This window comes from Opisthocomus hoazin, chromosome 2 (assembly GCF_030867145.1).
Source record: "Opisthocomus hoazin isolate bOpiHoa1 chromosome 2, bOpiHoa1.hap1, whole genome shotgun sequence".
In the NCBI taxonomy this organism is placed as follows: domain Eukaryota; kingdom Metazoa; phylum Chordata; class Aves; order Opisthocomiformes; family Opisthocomidae; genus Opisthocomus; species Opisthocomus hoazin.
The window spans coordinates 128,941,738-128,959,052 of NC_134415.1; the positions used below are offsets into that span (position 1 = coordinate 128,941,738).

The window sequence follows — 17,315 nt, forward strand, 5'->3', positions numbered from 1 at the left end:
AGCAGCTGCATCTGTATGGGCTTAAACAAAGCAATTTAGTTTACCTTCTTAGGAACTGATTACTGCAACAGGACCCAGATCCAGGCAGGATTTGCACTTCTATCCCAGGCTCAGGCAGTGACCTTCAGCATGACAGAAAGACCCTTGCCCGGGCCCCGTCTCAAATCCAGCAGTCTGGGTATTAATAGCGCATTGCCGCAGAGGCACGTAGTCCAGTGCCGACTTCAAAACGTCAGGGAAGCTGAACAAGCGCGCTCCGTCAGCAATCCCACCCTGAGAAGGAGAAGAGCTCCTTCCTTCAAAGCTTTTTAGCGTACTCCTGCTGATAACTGCGGTGTCTGTGCGTCCGCACTCACACGGGAACAGTGAAGCGAGGACCATGAAGCCAGTCACTGTCTCCAAGGCAAACCAGCAAGGAGAAGTAAATCTGGGAACTAAGAGCCCAGGCTTTTGGTTTTGCTTCATGAATATGATTATAGGGTCAAATCTTCTTAAATCTCTGCAGAACAGGGTGGATGGAAAAGGAGAAAAATGGAAAATAGCTGGTTTTTGCAGGGCCTGGAGGACCTGAAGGGTAATGGCAATCCTGCCCTCAGGTACAGCAGCGTTGGATAAAACAAAGTCACCTATAGAGCTTACAGAAGCCAGGTTGAGCATGTGTAAGCAAGTCAAGCTAATTATCAAAGTGAAGCTGCTGGAGAGAGCACGGTGCTGGAACACCCTCACCTGCTCTGCAAGGAACAGAACACCTGCGTTGGTCATTAAATCGCGGCCCAGTGAGATGCTTCCCCTACAAGAAGTTCCCATCATTAGAAAGACGAGGCGTAGGAGGAGGGACAGGCCCTGTTTCCCCTGAAGGGAGTGTTTATTCACAAATTAATGAGGCTGGGTAAATTATTAAGAGCACATTCCTTCTCACTTATGTCTGCACAAACTTCTCCTGACGACGAGCATTACTGGTTGTGCAACTGCTGGAGTCAAGACCTTCTGGGATGCATTAGGAGGAATGTGGCCAGTAGGTAGAGGGAGGGTCTCCTCCCCCTCTACTCTGCCCTAGTGAGGCCTCATCTGCAGTACTGTCTCCAGTTCTGGGCTCCCCAGTTCAAGAAAGATGAGGAGCTACTGGAGAGAGTCCAGCGGAGGGCTACGAGGATGAGAAGGGGACTGGAGCATCTCTCCTATGAGGAGAGGCTGAGGCAGCTGGGCTTGTTCAGCCTGGAGAAGAGAAGGCTGAGAGGGGACCTTCGAAATGCCTATAAATATCTGCAGGGTGGGGGTCAGGAGGACGGGGCCAGACTCTTTCCAGTGGTGCCCAGCAATAGGACAAGGGACAACGGGCACAAACTGAAGCCTGGGAAGTTCCAGCTGAACCCGAGGAAGAACTTCTTCCCTCTGAGGGCGACGGAGCCCTGGCCCAGGCTGCCCAGGGAGGTTGTGGAGTCTCCTCCTTCTCTGGAGATATTCCAGACCCGCCTGGACGCGGTCCTGTGCAGCCTGCTCTGGGTGACCCTGCTTCGGCAGGGGGTTGGGCTGGGTGACCCACAGAGGTCCCTTCCAAACCATTCTGTCATTCTGTGATTCTGTGCACAGGAGCAGAACCAAGGACCCTCTACAACCTCAAATTCTTGGCGCTTGTTCCCTAAAGCTCCTCCCTCAGAACACCCCGGCTCTTTTCTTGCCCTTTCAAAGCTGCAGGGACGTACAGAGAGACAGAAACGCGGCTGGAGGCAGACCACCCGGCTTCTCAACATGTGACAGGGCTAAGAAATGTAGAAGTGGCGGAGGAATATGTGAAACCCAGCACCTCCTGGAGGGCTGCCACCCACAAGCGCAGCCCGTTCACCTGCCTCGTGGCTCAATGAAAATTAAAGGGTAACCGTGCTGCATCTGCCTGTGAGCCCTGGTGAGGCCTCATCTGGAGTACTCTGTCCAGTTCTGGGCTCCCCAGTTCAAGAAAGATGAAGAGCTACTGGAGAGAGTCCAGCGGAGGGCTACGAGGATGAGGAGGGGACTGGAGCATCTCCCCTATGAGGAGAGGCTGAGGGAACTGGGCTTGTTCAGCCTGGAGAAGAGAAGGCTGCGAGGGGACCTAATAAATGCTTATAAATATCTGCAGGGTGGGTGTCAGGAGGATGGGGCCAAGCTCTTTTCAGTGGTGCCCAGTGACAGGACAAGGGGCAATGGGCACAAACTGAAGCCTGGGAAGTTCCGTCTGAACATGAGGAAGAACTTCTTCCCTCTGAGGGTGACGGAGCCCTGGAACAGGCTGCACAGGGAGGTTGTGGAGTCTCCTTCTCTGGAGATATTCAAGACCCGCCTGGACAAGGTCCTGTGCAGCCTGCTCTGGGTGACCCTGCTTTGGCAGGAGGGTTGGACTAGATGACCCAAAGAGGTCCCTTCCAACCCCTACTATTCTGTGATTCTGTGACTGTCTGCTACGCAGAGCAACCGGAATAAGCAGCAGACAGTTAAGATATACCTAAATATTTGAGAGTCACTGCACAGACGTGGGGAGGGGGAATGGGGGGGGGGCTGTATCTTTCTCCATGCCTCAAATCACCCATCACTTCTGCCACTGAAGAACAGGCTTCAGCGCTAACCAGCATCCGTCATCGCTCCTCTTACAAGATCTAAACAAGGATAACAAAACCAGGATACACCTGCGCAGGATTTTAATAAAGTAGGCATCATCCACAACTTCCAATATTTCAAAAAAACAGTCTTAACTTTTTTCCTGAATAGGTAATTTAACAGCTACAATGCTCAAATGTCACGGGAGAAGTCTCTGCCCGGAAGTCAAACTTCAAACTGGTAGCAAAAGTTAAGATGTTTTGTACCACATCAAACTGGTTTAATACAGAAAATACTGTAACATAGTTACAACAGAAATTAACAGGGAAGATACGGAAAAAAAAAAACCCACATGCACCACTGGTTACAGGTTGAAAACCAGAACTTCAGACAGACCATGTAGACATACCTAACCTCGCTCCCTGGCTATCACCACGTTGTTACCTCCAAACACCTCCCTGTTGCAGTGTGGTTTATTTCAGATTTTGCAAACCACAAGTTTGTTAAATGGCTGCTCCTAAATGAAGGCAGCAACTTCTGGCAGGAAAAAGAATAGAAAAGAGAAGAAACTTCTGTTCACAATGCCATAGGTCTGGATTTCACCTTTGCTGCAACACCTTATCCAAAGCTTTTGTGCCATGTCACAGCCAGGGACAGTCTGTTTCAGAAGGAAGAACATTCTGTTTGCTTTTCTTGGTGTTAACTGGAGCTCTGAACAAGGGTGAGGGGAGTAGACCCCACGACTTTGAGCGAAACAAAGAAACAGTGTAAGACCCACCAACAGCTCTCTATTTTACACCTCTCATTGAAAGGAGACAATGAGGAGTCCCCAGGGTCTGACCCATGAAAGACCAGAATGGAAAAGGCCCTTCAGCTCATGTTAAAGCCCTTCCCCTGATGGCTCAGCGTTAACAGCTCACCAGGAGATAATCCTGGGTCGGGAGGGCAGAGGACAAAACCTGAGCCAGTCTTTCCTTGGCAGGTACGAATGGAAGGCCAACTTTGCTGACCCATTGGGCCAAATATTACACTTGAACAACGTGACAACAGCGGCCAAAGTTTAAAAACATGTCTTTTCAGAAATGTAAACAATATTAAAAAAAAAAAAAGTTTCAATAACAGGCCACAGCCTTAGAGGTTTGTCGAGCTTCAATACCTGGGAAACGCATACTGTGCCGACAGATCAAACAACAGGATACATACAAAACCAAGAGATACAAGTTTAACAAATGTTTAAAATGACTGGGTTTCATCACGGAATCTTCATCTGAAGGTTACTTTTATGAGAAAACATATTCCTTGCAGCATGTAGACTCCTTCACAAAGAGACAGAAATCCGGTCATGTCAGTTATCCACTTCCCCCTCCACCTTTTTTGTCTTGCACACTCCAGCAGTGCACGTAGGTGAACACCGCAGGATTACAGAGCGCTTAACAGACTCGCAACTGCCAAAGCATCGTCACAAAAAACAGGGCACACAAGTTGTAGGAAAAAAAAAAATACTTGAACATATTTACCTACACGTGCTATTGGAGTATGCAAGACAAAAAAAGATGGAGACCTTCATATCGGGAAATTCCAGTCATTTTGAAAATGAAAGATATTTTTTCTCTGAAAAAAAAATACAATCAAAGTTCCCAGATGCTGTTTGTCAAGGCATGCTATCGCTGTAGTAGCCAGTGGCTCAGATTCACATCCACAGAAACTGGTATTTTACCTAAAAATGGCTTTCCTGTCTCTCTCTCCAGTTTGTCATTTCTGAAAGTCTCCTAAGTAGCTTTGGAATCGACATATTTTCCTCACATGTGTCTACTAAGACTCCTTTGTTAATCCCAGAATCTCCTGTGCATGAAACTCAATGAGCAGAACAGCCCTTAACCGTAGCTAGAAGACGGTTTCAGCTTCTGCATTCCTCTCTAAAGAATAAAAGCATAAATACACATAAATAGCATCTACAAATACACTTACAGTGCACGCGGAAATGCAGCGAACAGGTTTCAAAGGCTGACTTCACCATAAGGCTCCACCATCAGCCCACCTTTACAACTTGCTCCAGGCACTATGTTGTCACGCTAGCACAGCAAACAACTGGGATAACCAAGAGCAGTGCTAATTAACAACAAACCCATACCTGGGCATTGTCTTCTTGCAACTCGCCCCAGGTTCACACACACGTAACAGCTCTTTGGATTTCAGATCTGCCTCTGAGGTTAAACCGAAGGCAGCAGCACTTTCAAAGAACAGGACAAAGCTTAGCTTGTGAGCCCTGTTTTTTTAAAGCATAATGAGAATTCAAGTCCTATTCCTCTTCACATTTATAAGCTTTATAAGAATAACGCTGCTTTGTGTGCCCTATGTATAGAAAAGTATATGTTTATACAGCACTATATATAAAAATAGGAACTATCAACCAAAATTTGATTTCAAACTAGAATTGCAACGACCCCCGCAATTTAGAAACATGAAGTGGCTCTTCTGATCTCTTGTAAGCAAAGAGTAGAAAGGATCGTATCTTACTACGACCTAATCTCCTCCACCAGGAAAACAAAAAACCTATGGCTAACTTTGCAGGATATGCCGAAACACCAGGTTTGACAGTACTGCCCCGTGTCGTTTGCCACAGAAGAGGCAGGCAGCAGGAATGATCAGAGAGTCATCAGCCAGGAGTAAGTGCCTTTTTGCCTTTTTTTTTCCTAGGTGCTTAAGTGTGAAAGTTCAAGAATTCTTTGTTTGTCGTCAGTGCCGTGCTTGGAGACACTACCAAATGATGTCGTTTATCTAATAGCACATTCCAGCTACAGTATGCTTCTGCACAACTCTATTGCTACTTACGAAAATTAATAACTGACATGCTCTAAGACTCAGAAAATTATAAAATAATTTAGCCATTTCTTCCTGGTCCTCTGTGGAAATCTGGAAACATCTTACAAAGCATTTCAGTTAGCTTGAGCAATCCTGGAGTCAGACCCAAGGAAGCTAAACATCGTAGTCACCAACTCGGGCAGATCATAATCATGTTTCCAACCCCAATCCCTCCGGGCGTTCCTGTCATCAAAGTTCATCGGCCAGTTGTCAGCTAGAGTGAAAAGAAAGAAGAAACACGGACCGTGAGGCTTAGGAAAAAATTCTTTAAACTTCAAGATGTATCATCACTGGCCATGTGAACTACTAAAGCTGAATTTCAAACTGTAAGACTTGAACCATACAGAAGCAATTTGCAAGTAGCTACAAGGAAAAGCAGCTTTGTTTTGCCCTTAACATATAGCAATAGAAGGTTTTTACTAACCCACTGCCAAAGAAGCTGATACTAACCTATGGCCTGCCTGACTTCATCCACATTGTAGGTCACCTGCAGCTCAGGAATGTGCTTCTGCACCTCTTGCGCCAGCTCTTCAGGAGTGAAGCTCATGGCACTGATGTTGTACGTCCTCATGCTCAGGGCCTCTGCGGGGACCTCCATGACCTCCAGCGTCGCTTTCAGACAGTCATCAATATACATCATAGGGAGACGAGTGTCCGGCTTTAGGTTACATTGAAATTTGCCGGTCTTTATGGCATCATGGAAAATCTGGACAGCATAATCTGTAGAAAAGAACAATGGATGCGTGTACTCACAGAATCACAGAATGGTAGGGGTTGGAAGGGACCTCTGTGGGTCATCTAGTCCAACCCTCCTGCCAAAGCAGGGTCACCTACAGTAGGCTGCACAGGACCTTGTCCAGGCAGGTCTTGAATGTCTCCAGAGAAGGAGACTCCACAACCTCCCTGGGCAACCTGTTCCAGTGCTCGGTCACCCTCAGAGGGAAGAAGTTCTTCCTCATGTTCAGACGGAACTTCCTGTGCCTCAGTTTGTGCCCATTGCCCCTTGTCCTGTCACTGGGCACCACTGAAAACAGCTTGGCGCCATCCGCCTGACACCCACTCTTCAGATATTTATAAGCATTTATTAGGTCCCCTCGCAGCCTTCTCTTCTTCAGGCTGAACAAGCCCAGCTCCCTCAGCCTCTCCTCGTAGGGGAGATGTTCCAGTCCCCTCACCATCCTTGTAGCCCTCCGCTGGACTCATCTGCCTCCATTTGTCAGCAATCCTCAGACCACCCCCAAAGTCTCCCATCTAAAGTCTAGCAGCAGAACTGTGCATGATTTACATTGTAAGAGTCATTCCGAACTATCCCGATGCTATTCTAGCATTTGTACATTGCAGCAAGACAGCACAGTCTAACATATTTTTAAAGGAAATGGTCTCAGCGAGTGTAATTAATCTAATATCTCTCAGATACTGTTTAAATGTAAAGGTTATGAAATTAATGCCCTAGGCTGGAGTGGACAAAAGTATTGCCGTAACACTGTTGAAACAGCGTCTCTACACTGATGCTCTGTACTGCCACAGGTTAATCTCTACAGACACATTAAAAATGAGTGTGTTGGTTTATGTTTCTGCTGTTCTTGCCTGCAACACAGAGAAATACGCACAAGTCGCTTACCAGTTGTTCCCCCACCAGGCTGAGAGTCAGCGGATATAATTCCTGGATACCTCAGGCAGCGGAAGTCTAGGCCATACCGATAATGGTAGTACTATGGAAGGATGAGAAAAAGACAGCTTTACGTATCACGACTAGCCTACCCAACTCATTGGGTCCACAGGAAAAATCTGCCACAGGACAAACTTCCACTCTGTAACCCTTCCCTGAGACGGATGAAAGAAAAGGAGCTACTGAACAGTTTCCATTCCCAGCCAGGCAGCTGAGCTCTCTGCTTGCTCTTTTCTAGTTTTCATCCACATCAGTAGATATTGATTCTCAACAGGGATGGGCTTCTACCATAGGGTCTAGATCTAGTGTTCAGAAACTGAAAATTCCTAAGCATTTCAGCTAAATACAGCCTTCAGCCCTGCCGCTGTCCTTCATTGATTTGAAGCGTGAGGAAACTGTATGTAAAAGTATCAGCTTTAACAACGTTACATTTCTAAAATACTACAGAGCAAAAAGAGAAGTTGTGCATATAGAGGCTCCTCCGGCTTTGACTTTAAAATCTTTTTCTTTTTTTTTTTGGCAAAAGTTGTCGCTGTCTAGCACGCTTTCGCAAGGTTTTGTACACTATCATTTACGCAATGCCATTCATATTGGCAGATGAGGCAGAGAGGCCAAAGTCAAAAGAACCACAGAAAGAAACGATATTGAAAGTCAGGTGTTTGCCAGCTTCTGATTTTTGTATTTTTTCCAATAAAAATTCAAAAGATATTTGTCCTTAAGAGCTGCCTCAGACTACGGCTGAGTACTAAAGCCTGAAGGAAAGAAAGAATGGGGAAAACACACTGCAGTGAGGACATTTCCAAACACAACAAAGCTCTCCCAGAACTTTAATGAAACCAATAAGCTAAAAAATTCTCACTTCTCCCATGAGCTCAGCGTGAACCTTGGAGACTCCATAGATTGTCCTTGGTCTCTGAATGCAGAGATCGGGAGTTGGATCCCGAGGAGAGGTGGGTCCAAAGGCTCCAATGGTGCTTGGAACAAAGAGTCTCAAATTATGCTCAGCTGCAATATCTAGAACGTTGTGTAAACCTGGAACAAACAACAGGATTTATCAGAACATACGCTGCACTTTCTCAAGCCTCTGGAGGAGTCATGAACTGGAAACTCTTGTCACATACCGGTAATATTGACAGCTCTGGCCAAAGGGACGTTTGCTTCCCCAACAGCACTGAGCAAAGCGCTATAGTGGAAGAGCCAAGTAATCCGATTATTCACTACTATCTCACGTAAATTCTTGTAGTCCAAGATATCCGCGAAGATAAAAGGACCTAGAAGAAACGGAACCAGTACAAAATTTAATACCAAAAAGAATGGATGCAAAGAGAAGTTCTACATGAAACTCCAACTGATGCTTCTTGACCATACCTCTGTTTGGGATCTGACTGTGCAGCAGAAGGTGCACCTAACAGCAGGGGTCAATAAATTAGTAAAGCAGCAGGAGAAACGAAGGAGAGCTGCTACCTTTACGTCAACAACTGACTGATGCAAGAACTCCTGTTTTAGCCAGTCAACGTCACGAAAACAGGGAACATCTAGTGAACACTATTCAAATATCTAAATACATCATTAAGCAATAATGACGGAGAAAAACTTATGCAAGTTTCTAATGAAAATAAAGGAATCCAAAACACCTACTCCACATCCATCTTATCATAAATACTGCCTGAGTATCGTAAAACAAACAAACTTAATTTCCAGCTTGTTCCCTCCAAAAGAAAAAATGCATCTCTTTTTACAGTAGGAGCACGACAGCCAAGCTCAGCTTGAGTCAGGTACTTCTTCTGGTCAACAACACAGCAAAGCAACAGTGGAAAAAATGCAAAGAAAAGTATTCAGAAAACAGGAATAACAGACAGAAGAAATCAACATCTTGGCAAGATTTCAAAGCAGGAAGGCATTATCCAGAAGTCTCGAACAGCAACTTGTTCAGTTTAATCCACTTATCATTTAGACTTTGGTAATTAGTCTATTAACATCAGAAGTAAAGTCAGGATTTTTTTTTTTCCATGTGCTGCCCCAGGCACTTACCACTACGAAAAACATTATCCGGAGGCTTTCTAATGTCAGACAAGATCACGTTGCTCTTTCCAAAGCGTTTCCTGTGTAAAAATACCCACACGGTACAGTGAGTCTGCATTCTTTGAGATTATTTATAAGTTGCCTTGCTGCCATTTCGTTCTGCAGGAGCGGTATCACAAGAACAATAATTTCCACAATTAAATCAGCTATTGCACTAAAAAAACCCAACCACTCTAAAAAACATCAATACAGCATCTTAGAAAATTAGTAAACTACTTCTACTAGCCGTGAAAGACTGCATAAAGGTAGAGAAACTTCCTAGAAAATGAAAATATGTTGAGAAGAAAGACCTTCCTAACCTCTTCTTGCTGAAATTTTTACCCGGGACAATTTACTCCCCTGCAGACAACAAAAAGCCACTCGGCACACTGTAACTGCAGCTACTTTTGTGTCAACAAAGTAAATACAACTGAGTAATCTCTGCCTTGTGCTTTTCTAATCAGCACAAGGCTATTGCAGAGAGCAAGCCTGATGGCACTGGAGTACATTCCAGCCTTCCATTATTTGGATGAGTTTTAAATATATCATAGAAATTTTAAACATAACCATAGAAATGGTAGAAAACATTCAAACTGCAACACGGTGCTGAATGCAGCGAGTTTGCTCACTTTTGGTCATAGTCCAAAGCGTCTGCAGCAAACACTGTCTACATGCAAATGACACTCAGGAGCTGAGCAGGCACGGATATAGACAACGATATGGACCAGGGAGAGCTCTGGGAACACTTAACATTTCTTGAAAAGACACCATGAAAAAATAAGGTAACTGTGTGTGTGAGGCAGGTGAACAGAAAGAACAAGAAAAAACATATTTTCAATTTACTCCTTTTGCTGCATCAGTTGATCTTTCACCAAATCACAAAAAACTTCCAAGATCTTGTATCCTAATCTTCATTTTTGTTTGCACTTTACTAAATAGGGCACTTCATTCCTGAAGTTACTTCACTGAAATTCTCAGAGACATAAAACTCGGCAGATGCAAAGCCTCATAGCTGGGTAATTAGCAGAGGACTATGCATTTTTTCAAGTGGATGTTTGCACTTTTTTCTTTTCTGTAGCACCTGCAGAAATTCACAGCCTCTGTTGAGCACTCAAACCCAGCCTTATTTGGCTAGACTAAAAAAAGAGAAGGAAAACTGACCACCCTCTGAGGATTCAGATTCTGAATACTCCCATTTAGCTGGAAGCAAACGGAACTCAGTGGCTAGTCTCTTAGACAAAATTGTGTTATTTTGGGAATTGTGACCAATATATGCACAGAAATCACGTCAGCAAACCTAAACCGAGCACAGCAGTGAAAAATAAAAAGATGGTGAAAATTTAAAGTTGCTTACAAAACCACGCAGCAAAAAAAGGATCTGCAATTGTCACTAGGATTCTTTTAAAAACAACTTTCCTGAAAAGTGTTGCTTCTAAAAGCTATGGCTAAAGCTTGAATACCTCACTAATAGCAAGTCCAAGAACCACGACATACCTCAGAAGCTTAGCAAGTCCCACTCCAAGCTGGCCAAGACCACCTAAAAGGCAACACACACGAGACAAAAATCAGAGGAAAAGTGGTATCAAAATAAAGATTCCCACCACTATATGTATCATATCAGAAATGAATACTATTTTTCTCGGCAAGTCAAAAAGGTTTTATATTGTTCTCAAGGAAAATACCATGAACTGGTTTTAGCAGATTTCTGGAATAAAAATAGTAGGAAAGTTCACATGGGACTCTGATTCTATCACCATACGGCAAAGGTCATCACAATTTCAGAATATTTTGAGTATTTTTGCTTCCAGCTTTCTGCTCACCAGAGAGGGAGGAGGGGGACCGGGAGACTCAAGTGAGAACCTGGAGCAGGAATAGAGTTACGGCAGGAATGCTGACCTGTAATTAGCACCCGAGGATGATCAGATTCGGAAAAAGAAACCGAGTGAAAGCTGGCATCGGAGGCCACCTGGCGAGGCGAGACCCCGATGCATCGAACAGGCACGATGGAAATCCCACATCCACAACCAGAGCTCTGTAGCAGCTGGCTGACAGCTCTGCTCACGGTTTTGACAACTGGCATCTTCCTCCTTCAAATGTGCTGTGAGAAAAAGAGAAAAAGATTAGTCACAAGTGACTCAATCATATTAAACTTATTAAACGCTCCCTTAGAAAACTCTTGAAGGGGTTTAAGAGAAGCTTGATGCAATCCAGGTCCTAGGTGACGTGCCAACTGAGAGCCACGTCTACGAGCAGCAGCCTGTGAAGTAACATGAACAGAGGTAATATATTCACCAGAGTGCACTCAAGAAAATATCCGCAGCCCAGCAGAGTCCAGTATAACGAACACCAAGAATATGTTTCGAGCTTAAGCCTATTTACAAGGCACTAGAAAACATGATTTCAAGCACAGAAGACAACAGATACAGAATTCAGCAAGTTCAGCTGCTATGGTTACACAGCTTCACTGAATGATTCACTTCTGAATGAAAGTTCTGTGAGCTGCCAGAAATAAGCTAACCTTCCCAGCATTGCATCAGCAAGATTCCAGGAAACAGCAGTGTGCCCTGGCTGCCATGAAAGCTAATGGGAACCTGGGATGCTTTAGGAGGAGTGTGGCCAGCAGGTCAAGGGAGGTTCTCCTTCCCCTCTACTCTGCCCTAGTGAGGCCCCATCTGCAGTACTGTGTCCAGTTCTGGGCTCCCCAGTTCAAGAAAGATGAGGAGCTACTGGAGAGAGCCCAGCGGAGGGCTACGAGGATGGTGAGGGGACTGGAGCATCTCTCCTACGAGGAGAGGCTGAGGGAGCTGGGCTTGTTCAGCCTGGAGAAGGCTGAGAGGGGACCTTATAAATGCTTATAAATATCTGCAGGGTGGGTGTCAGGAGGATGGGGCCAAGCTCTTTTCAGTGGTGCCCAGTGACAGGACAAGGGGCAATGGGCACAAATTGAAGCACAGGAAGTTCCGTCTGAACATGAGGAAGAACTTCTTCACTCTGAGGGTGACAGAGCACTGGAACAGGCTGCCCAGGGAGGTTGTGGAGTCTCCTTCTCTGGAGATATTCAAGACCCGCCTGGACAAGGTCCTGTGCAGCCTGCTGTAGGTGACCCTGCTTCGGCAGGAGGGTTGGACTAGATGACCCACAGAGGTCCCTTCCAACCCCGAACATTCTGTGATTCTGTGATTCAGCTAAGCCAACAGAGGCAGCAGTAAATCTCTTCACAGGGCACTGCTTTTCTCAAACTTACTATGCGTGATGGACAGTATCCAGGAAGCAAACAAAGGAGAAACAGTATTTACCCAAGACTCATGACAATGCCCTAATTACTTCACAAAGAAAAGCATGAATTGCTCATAGTAACACACTGCAAAAGTATCCCGAAATCACCCCGAGCTTCACGCAGGTTTGGTTTTCCTTCTTTCCAATCTTCCATACTGGGGAAGGGAAGGAAATGGAGAAGAATGTACCCATAAATCCCACATGCATCCACAACTGGTCTTCTCTGAGATTCCAGTTTACTTCTTTCAAATGCAATTCTTACGGTTCAGTCACTTAAATTCTTCCTTACCCTCCTTCAAACAACTTTCAACTCTCTTTCCCAAAGTGACAGAATGAGTAAGTTCCCAGATGAGAACATCTTTCAAACTAGCTCGCTTGAGACTACCCTGTCAATTCCTTTTCCACGTGTGTTCTTGTTGCAGATATTATAAAAAAGAGTCAGGGTGAAGGAAGGCCACAAGAAATCGCGGCAGCTAACTGCTGCAGATGAATTCCAGCACTATCAATTCTAGTATGCATAGAACAGCAAACAAGTAATTAATATGGGCGTTCCTTTCACCTACGGCAACACAGGAGGCTGAGAATTTTCTGATACTTAGGGAGTCCTGCTATTTAAACACAGGAGACTTGCTAAACTTCCTGTCACATGCTTAAGAAGATACACCTCCTCAAAAAGTGCATTCTTAAAAATCACACTTGCATAATAAAACTAATCAAAGACTTCTTCTGAGACGCACCTCTCCCCCTCCTCAGACTTGTTTGCTCACTTGTTTAATGACTTAAAAAGCATCACCAATAAGTATCCCGACAAATTATCCAAGCCTCTGCTGCACCTCACAGCCACGAGCCCGTCAGAGGGATCAGTCTGCCTGACCTACCAAAGCTGCACGTCTCCTGTCACGGTGCTACGGAAGCAATCGCTCTGTCTTCTCTCGGCTTTGCACAAGTCTCTTGCAATTCGTTATCATACACCAACCCTACATACCTACATCGAACTCCACCTGCAAAACTAGAGCAAAAAAGCTATTCCTTGAGCACTGAATATGAAGAATCTCCTTTTCCTGAGGACTCAATCTCAGAGGCAACTAATTGTTATCTAAGAGGTTGTAACATCTTTCTCCTGTCCTGATTCTCTAGTGCTGATTAGTACAATCCAGCTTATATTGCTGATGGGCCATGAAGATGATGAAGGGACTGGAGCATCTCTCCTGTGAGGAAAGGCTGAGAGCTGGGACTGTTTTGCGAGAAGAGAAGGCTCAGGAGGGAACTCATCAATGTATGTGAAGACCTCCCAGGAAGACAGAGCCAGGCTCACTGCAGTGGTGCCCAGTGCCAGGACCAGAGGCCACAGGCACACAACGAAACATGGGAGGCTCCCTCTGAACATCAGGAAGCACTTTTTTATTGTGAGGGTGACCGACCACTGGCGCAAAGTGTCCAGAGAGGTTGTGGAGTCTCCAGCCTTGGTGATACTCAAAACCCATTTGGACACAGTCTTGGGCAACCAGCTCTGGGTGGCCCTGCTCGAGCAGGTGGGTTGGGCCAGGTGACCTCCGGTGGTCCCCTCCAACCCCAACCATTCTCTGGTGCTCAGCCAAGGCACTAATGAGATTTCCCTCCCCTACGAGTCCACTTTCACAAAACAGATGTGTTCTTGCTCTTTTTGTGACTCAGTCCCTGTCAAGCTTACTTCAAATTAGCCGACGGGCGCAAAAATAGGTGCGCAGGGGAAGAAGGCAGCAGGCAGACATGTCCAGACAATTCAGTCTCCTAAGACATGTTTCTCCCTCGGAAACCAACATAAGGGTGTTAAAGGGCATTGATCGCCCTTTAAGGAGTCACCATAATCCCTTCTTGTTTCAGAATGTGATAATAAACAACTCGTATAGCACGAAGAGAGACTCACTGATCTCTGTTGCAGACAATTTCCCCTTAAAGTACCTGAAAAGGCATTTCAAGCTCTATAAACAAAATATAAACTAAAGCTGGTTGCTACTAAAAATGCCATGCTAGGATGAAATTGGTTTCCCACCCACTGGACTGGTTTCTCCAAACATGCCTGGAGCGAAACCTCACAGGCTTAAGCTGAGAATTTACTTGTGAGTCTAGGCTGACTCAGAGGAATAGTAAACACATTTTATACCACACACTGAAGAAACCCTGGCTCACCAAGCAGCACAGTTGCATGTAGAAATCCCACCTCTGGCATGCATTTATTTCTATTTCAAATACAAAGAGTGGGAAAAATACCATAACTAGCTATTAAATTCTAAAATTGCCCAGAAAGTGCACAGATATATAAAGAAATTAACAGCACCCCGAAAAACACTTCTGCAAACCAACCATGAGATAAAGCTAGCCCCTACACAGTGATTTACTTGCAAAAGCAACCTGGACAGAAAAGCCCATTCTGCTGGATCAGTTTCCCATCTTAAATAACTTCAGGGAGTTATTAACAGCTCTGAACAAAAAAAAATATCAGTTTAACTGATGTAAAACACCTCAATTTTTTTTATAGGTTTCTCTTTCTTACTGTCCCAAAGAGGAATACTTCTGTACTGTTAGGAACCGGAGAGAAAAAAAAATTCTATACATATTTTCACACCCCCCACCTCTTACATTACGTTCTGACTAGTTTCTCATTCACTGGCTTTACTCATTGACTCAAACCAATACTAGGAACTAATCCTTTCGACTTCTACATTAAGTACAATGAGAAAGCTTTATCCTGAAACATGCAAGTTACTTCCCCCACCCCAGTAATTTAAATTAACAACCAACGCTAATTTCAAGGATTAAGCAATACACGCCGGAATTTTTCCTCTTTCGTACTCACCTGTCCCTCAGCCGGCGACAGAGCAGAAGCAGAGTAGCAACGGCAATTTATAGGACACTGCCTCTTTCGACAGCCAATGAAAGTCTGACAGAAAGTAGGAGAGGTCCCACACCTTAGGGGAAAAAAAAAAAAGGGAGGAAAAAAAAAAGCATGCGTATGAGAGCAGCGGCAGCCTGGGATATCACTTCGTTCACATTCGCTTGATTTTGTAGCGTCTGTAACTTTGTGATAAGCAGAGGACTGCGAAGCCGTGCGCCCAGCTCCTTTATCTCACAGAACCACACAACCTGGGGTCATCTCGGAAGGAGAGGCTTCAAAACTAATTAGTATAAATTATTATATTCGTATAAAGCAAACACACGTTCAAATGTAAAGCAGTAATTTCCCCTGGATAGGAGGAAATTTTTGAATTTTGCAAGATTAAAGCACAGGGAGAGGAAAAAGAGGGGGGGGAGAAGAAACAGGTTCATAAAATGACATTTACCAAGTTAACTTGCAGCCGCTGTTCCTGTTCCTTCGCAGGATTTCCAAAGCGACGTACAAGCAGCAAGCACCTGTAGCTCATAGCAAAGGGCAAAAACATGTTTATAGAAGGTAGTACTTTCTTATATATCAGTTATTAATAGAACATTACGGTGATAAGAAAGATAAGAAACTCATGGGTTTGGTCTGGAAAATCTCACAACAGCAAGCTTCAAAGAAAAAAAAAAAAAAGGAAAAGCAGGAGAGGGAGGTCGGAACCAAACCCCCAATCTCCCACAACACTTCTGGGGACCGCGCAGCTGCTGAGACGCCGCGGGATGCTCCTCCACAGAGCTACCCGAAGCAGTCCAAAGCCTGCTTCTTCCAGAGAAAGTGCAGGCACTCTCTGGGGTGCAGGATCTTGCAGATTCCCAACCATGAGCACTTTCCAAGCGGCCGACATCCTCGGGTATACGGTCCACGCCAAGGCACTGAACTCCCGGTTATCGTTCTCAACTCCCGCTTGTCTCCAAAACACAGAGCTTCTGATTCAGACCTGAAGAAGGGCGTACGCATCGGAAAGCTCCTCTACCTTTTTTCCCTTAAAAAACGTATCACGAAGAGCTCGAGTGGGGAGACATTGCCCGCCTTGGGCACGCAGAGGGCGAAGGACGTGCCACCTCGCTGCCCCTTACTCCCCGATGCCCACGCTCTGCCAACCAGGAATCCCACCAGACCTCCGCCGTTGGCAGCCCCCGAGCTGCACGGATGAGGGGATGCTCCCAGCTTGAGCCACAGCTAACGCGGCCCGGGTGGATGGGCAGAACGCAGCCCCGGTTGGCATCTCCCAGGGCTGGGAGAGCCCCGCATGGGGCAAGGTGACCCGGTCTCCATGACAGGGCTCTCTCCAGCCAACCTCGGCCTGGCCAACCTCCACACGCAGGCTGGGCCTCCGTGGCCTGCTCCTCTGAGGTGACGGTGGGCCCACAGCGAGCCCCCCTCGCCGAGCCCGCCAAGAGACCCGACAGGACGCCCGACTTCGGCAACCGAAAAGAAAATAAAATAGAGCGGGGTTATCGCCCGGCAACCGGGGTGCTGGTGGAGGGGCTGAAGCGGGGGGCAGGCCCTGGGGGAAAGGCCTCGGGGGGTCCCCTCCCCGGAATGGCGGCGGGGGGGGGAGCGGGTTCCCTCCCCGGGGCGAGGCAGGGCCCGGCACCCCCGAGCCGCTCCCCGGGGATGAGGCGATGCGCGGCGGGAAGCGGCCTTCCCCCACCCGCCCCAGTCGCTCCTTCACGGGGCGGCCCCGCGCTCACCCAGACGCCCGGGGGGTGTGCGGGCGGGGGGGAGGCGGGGCTAAAGCGCGACGTCACCGCCTGCCGGGGAGGGGATTGGGGAGTGGGTGGAGGGAGGGGCGGGGGGTGTGGCGTGGCGTCAGCCCTCTGAGGCGAGCTGCTTCCGGTGGGCGGGGCTTCCTTCCCTCAAGCCCCGGCGGAGCGGGCTGGGGGCGGCGGGACGACATGGCGTGCGATGGAGGCCCCAAGGCCAGCCCTGCCCCGGGCTGCGTCCCCGCAGGGCGAG

The 17,315-nt window shown here is 46.5% G+C and overlaps 1 protein-coding gene across 1 annotated transcript; it reads right to left on the bottom strand.

Moving 5' to 3' along the window:
* Positions 1 to 2,655: 2,655 nt before the first annotated feature.
* On the bottom strand, positions 2,656 to 17,040 carry LOC104336472 (L-threonine 3-dehydrogenase, mitochondrial). Its single transcript, XM_075415031.1, has 10 exons — positions 15,760 to 17,040; positions 15,276 to 15,387; positions 11,060 to 11,261; positions 10,658 to 10,700; positions 9,134 to 9,204; positions 8,224 to 8,373; positions 7,962 to 8,134; positions 7,055 to 7,145; positions 5,884 to 6,153; positions 2,656 to 5,647 (listed from the first exon to the last, which is right to left on the bottom strand). The coding sequence occupies exons 3-10, from the start codon at positions 11,241 to 11,243 to the stop codon at positions 5,508 to 5,510; spliced, it is 1,122 nt and encodes a 373-aa protein (XP_075271146.1). The 5' UTR covers positions 11,244 to 11,261; positions 15,276 to 15,387; positions 15,760 to 17,040; the 3' UTR covers positions 2,656 to 5,507.
* Positions 17,041 to 17,315: the final 275 nt, after the last annotated feature.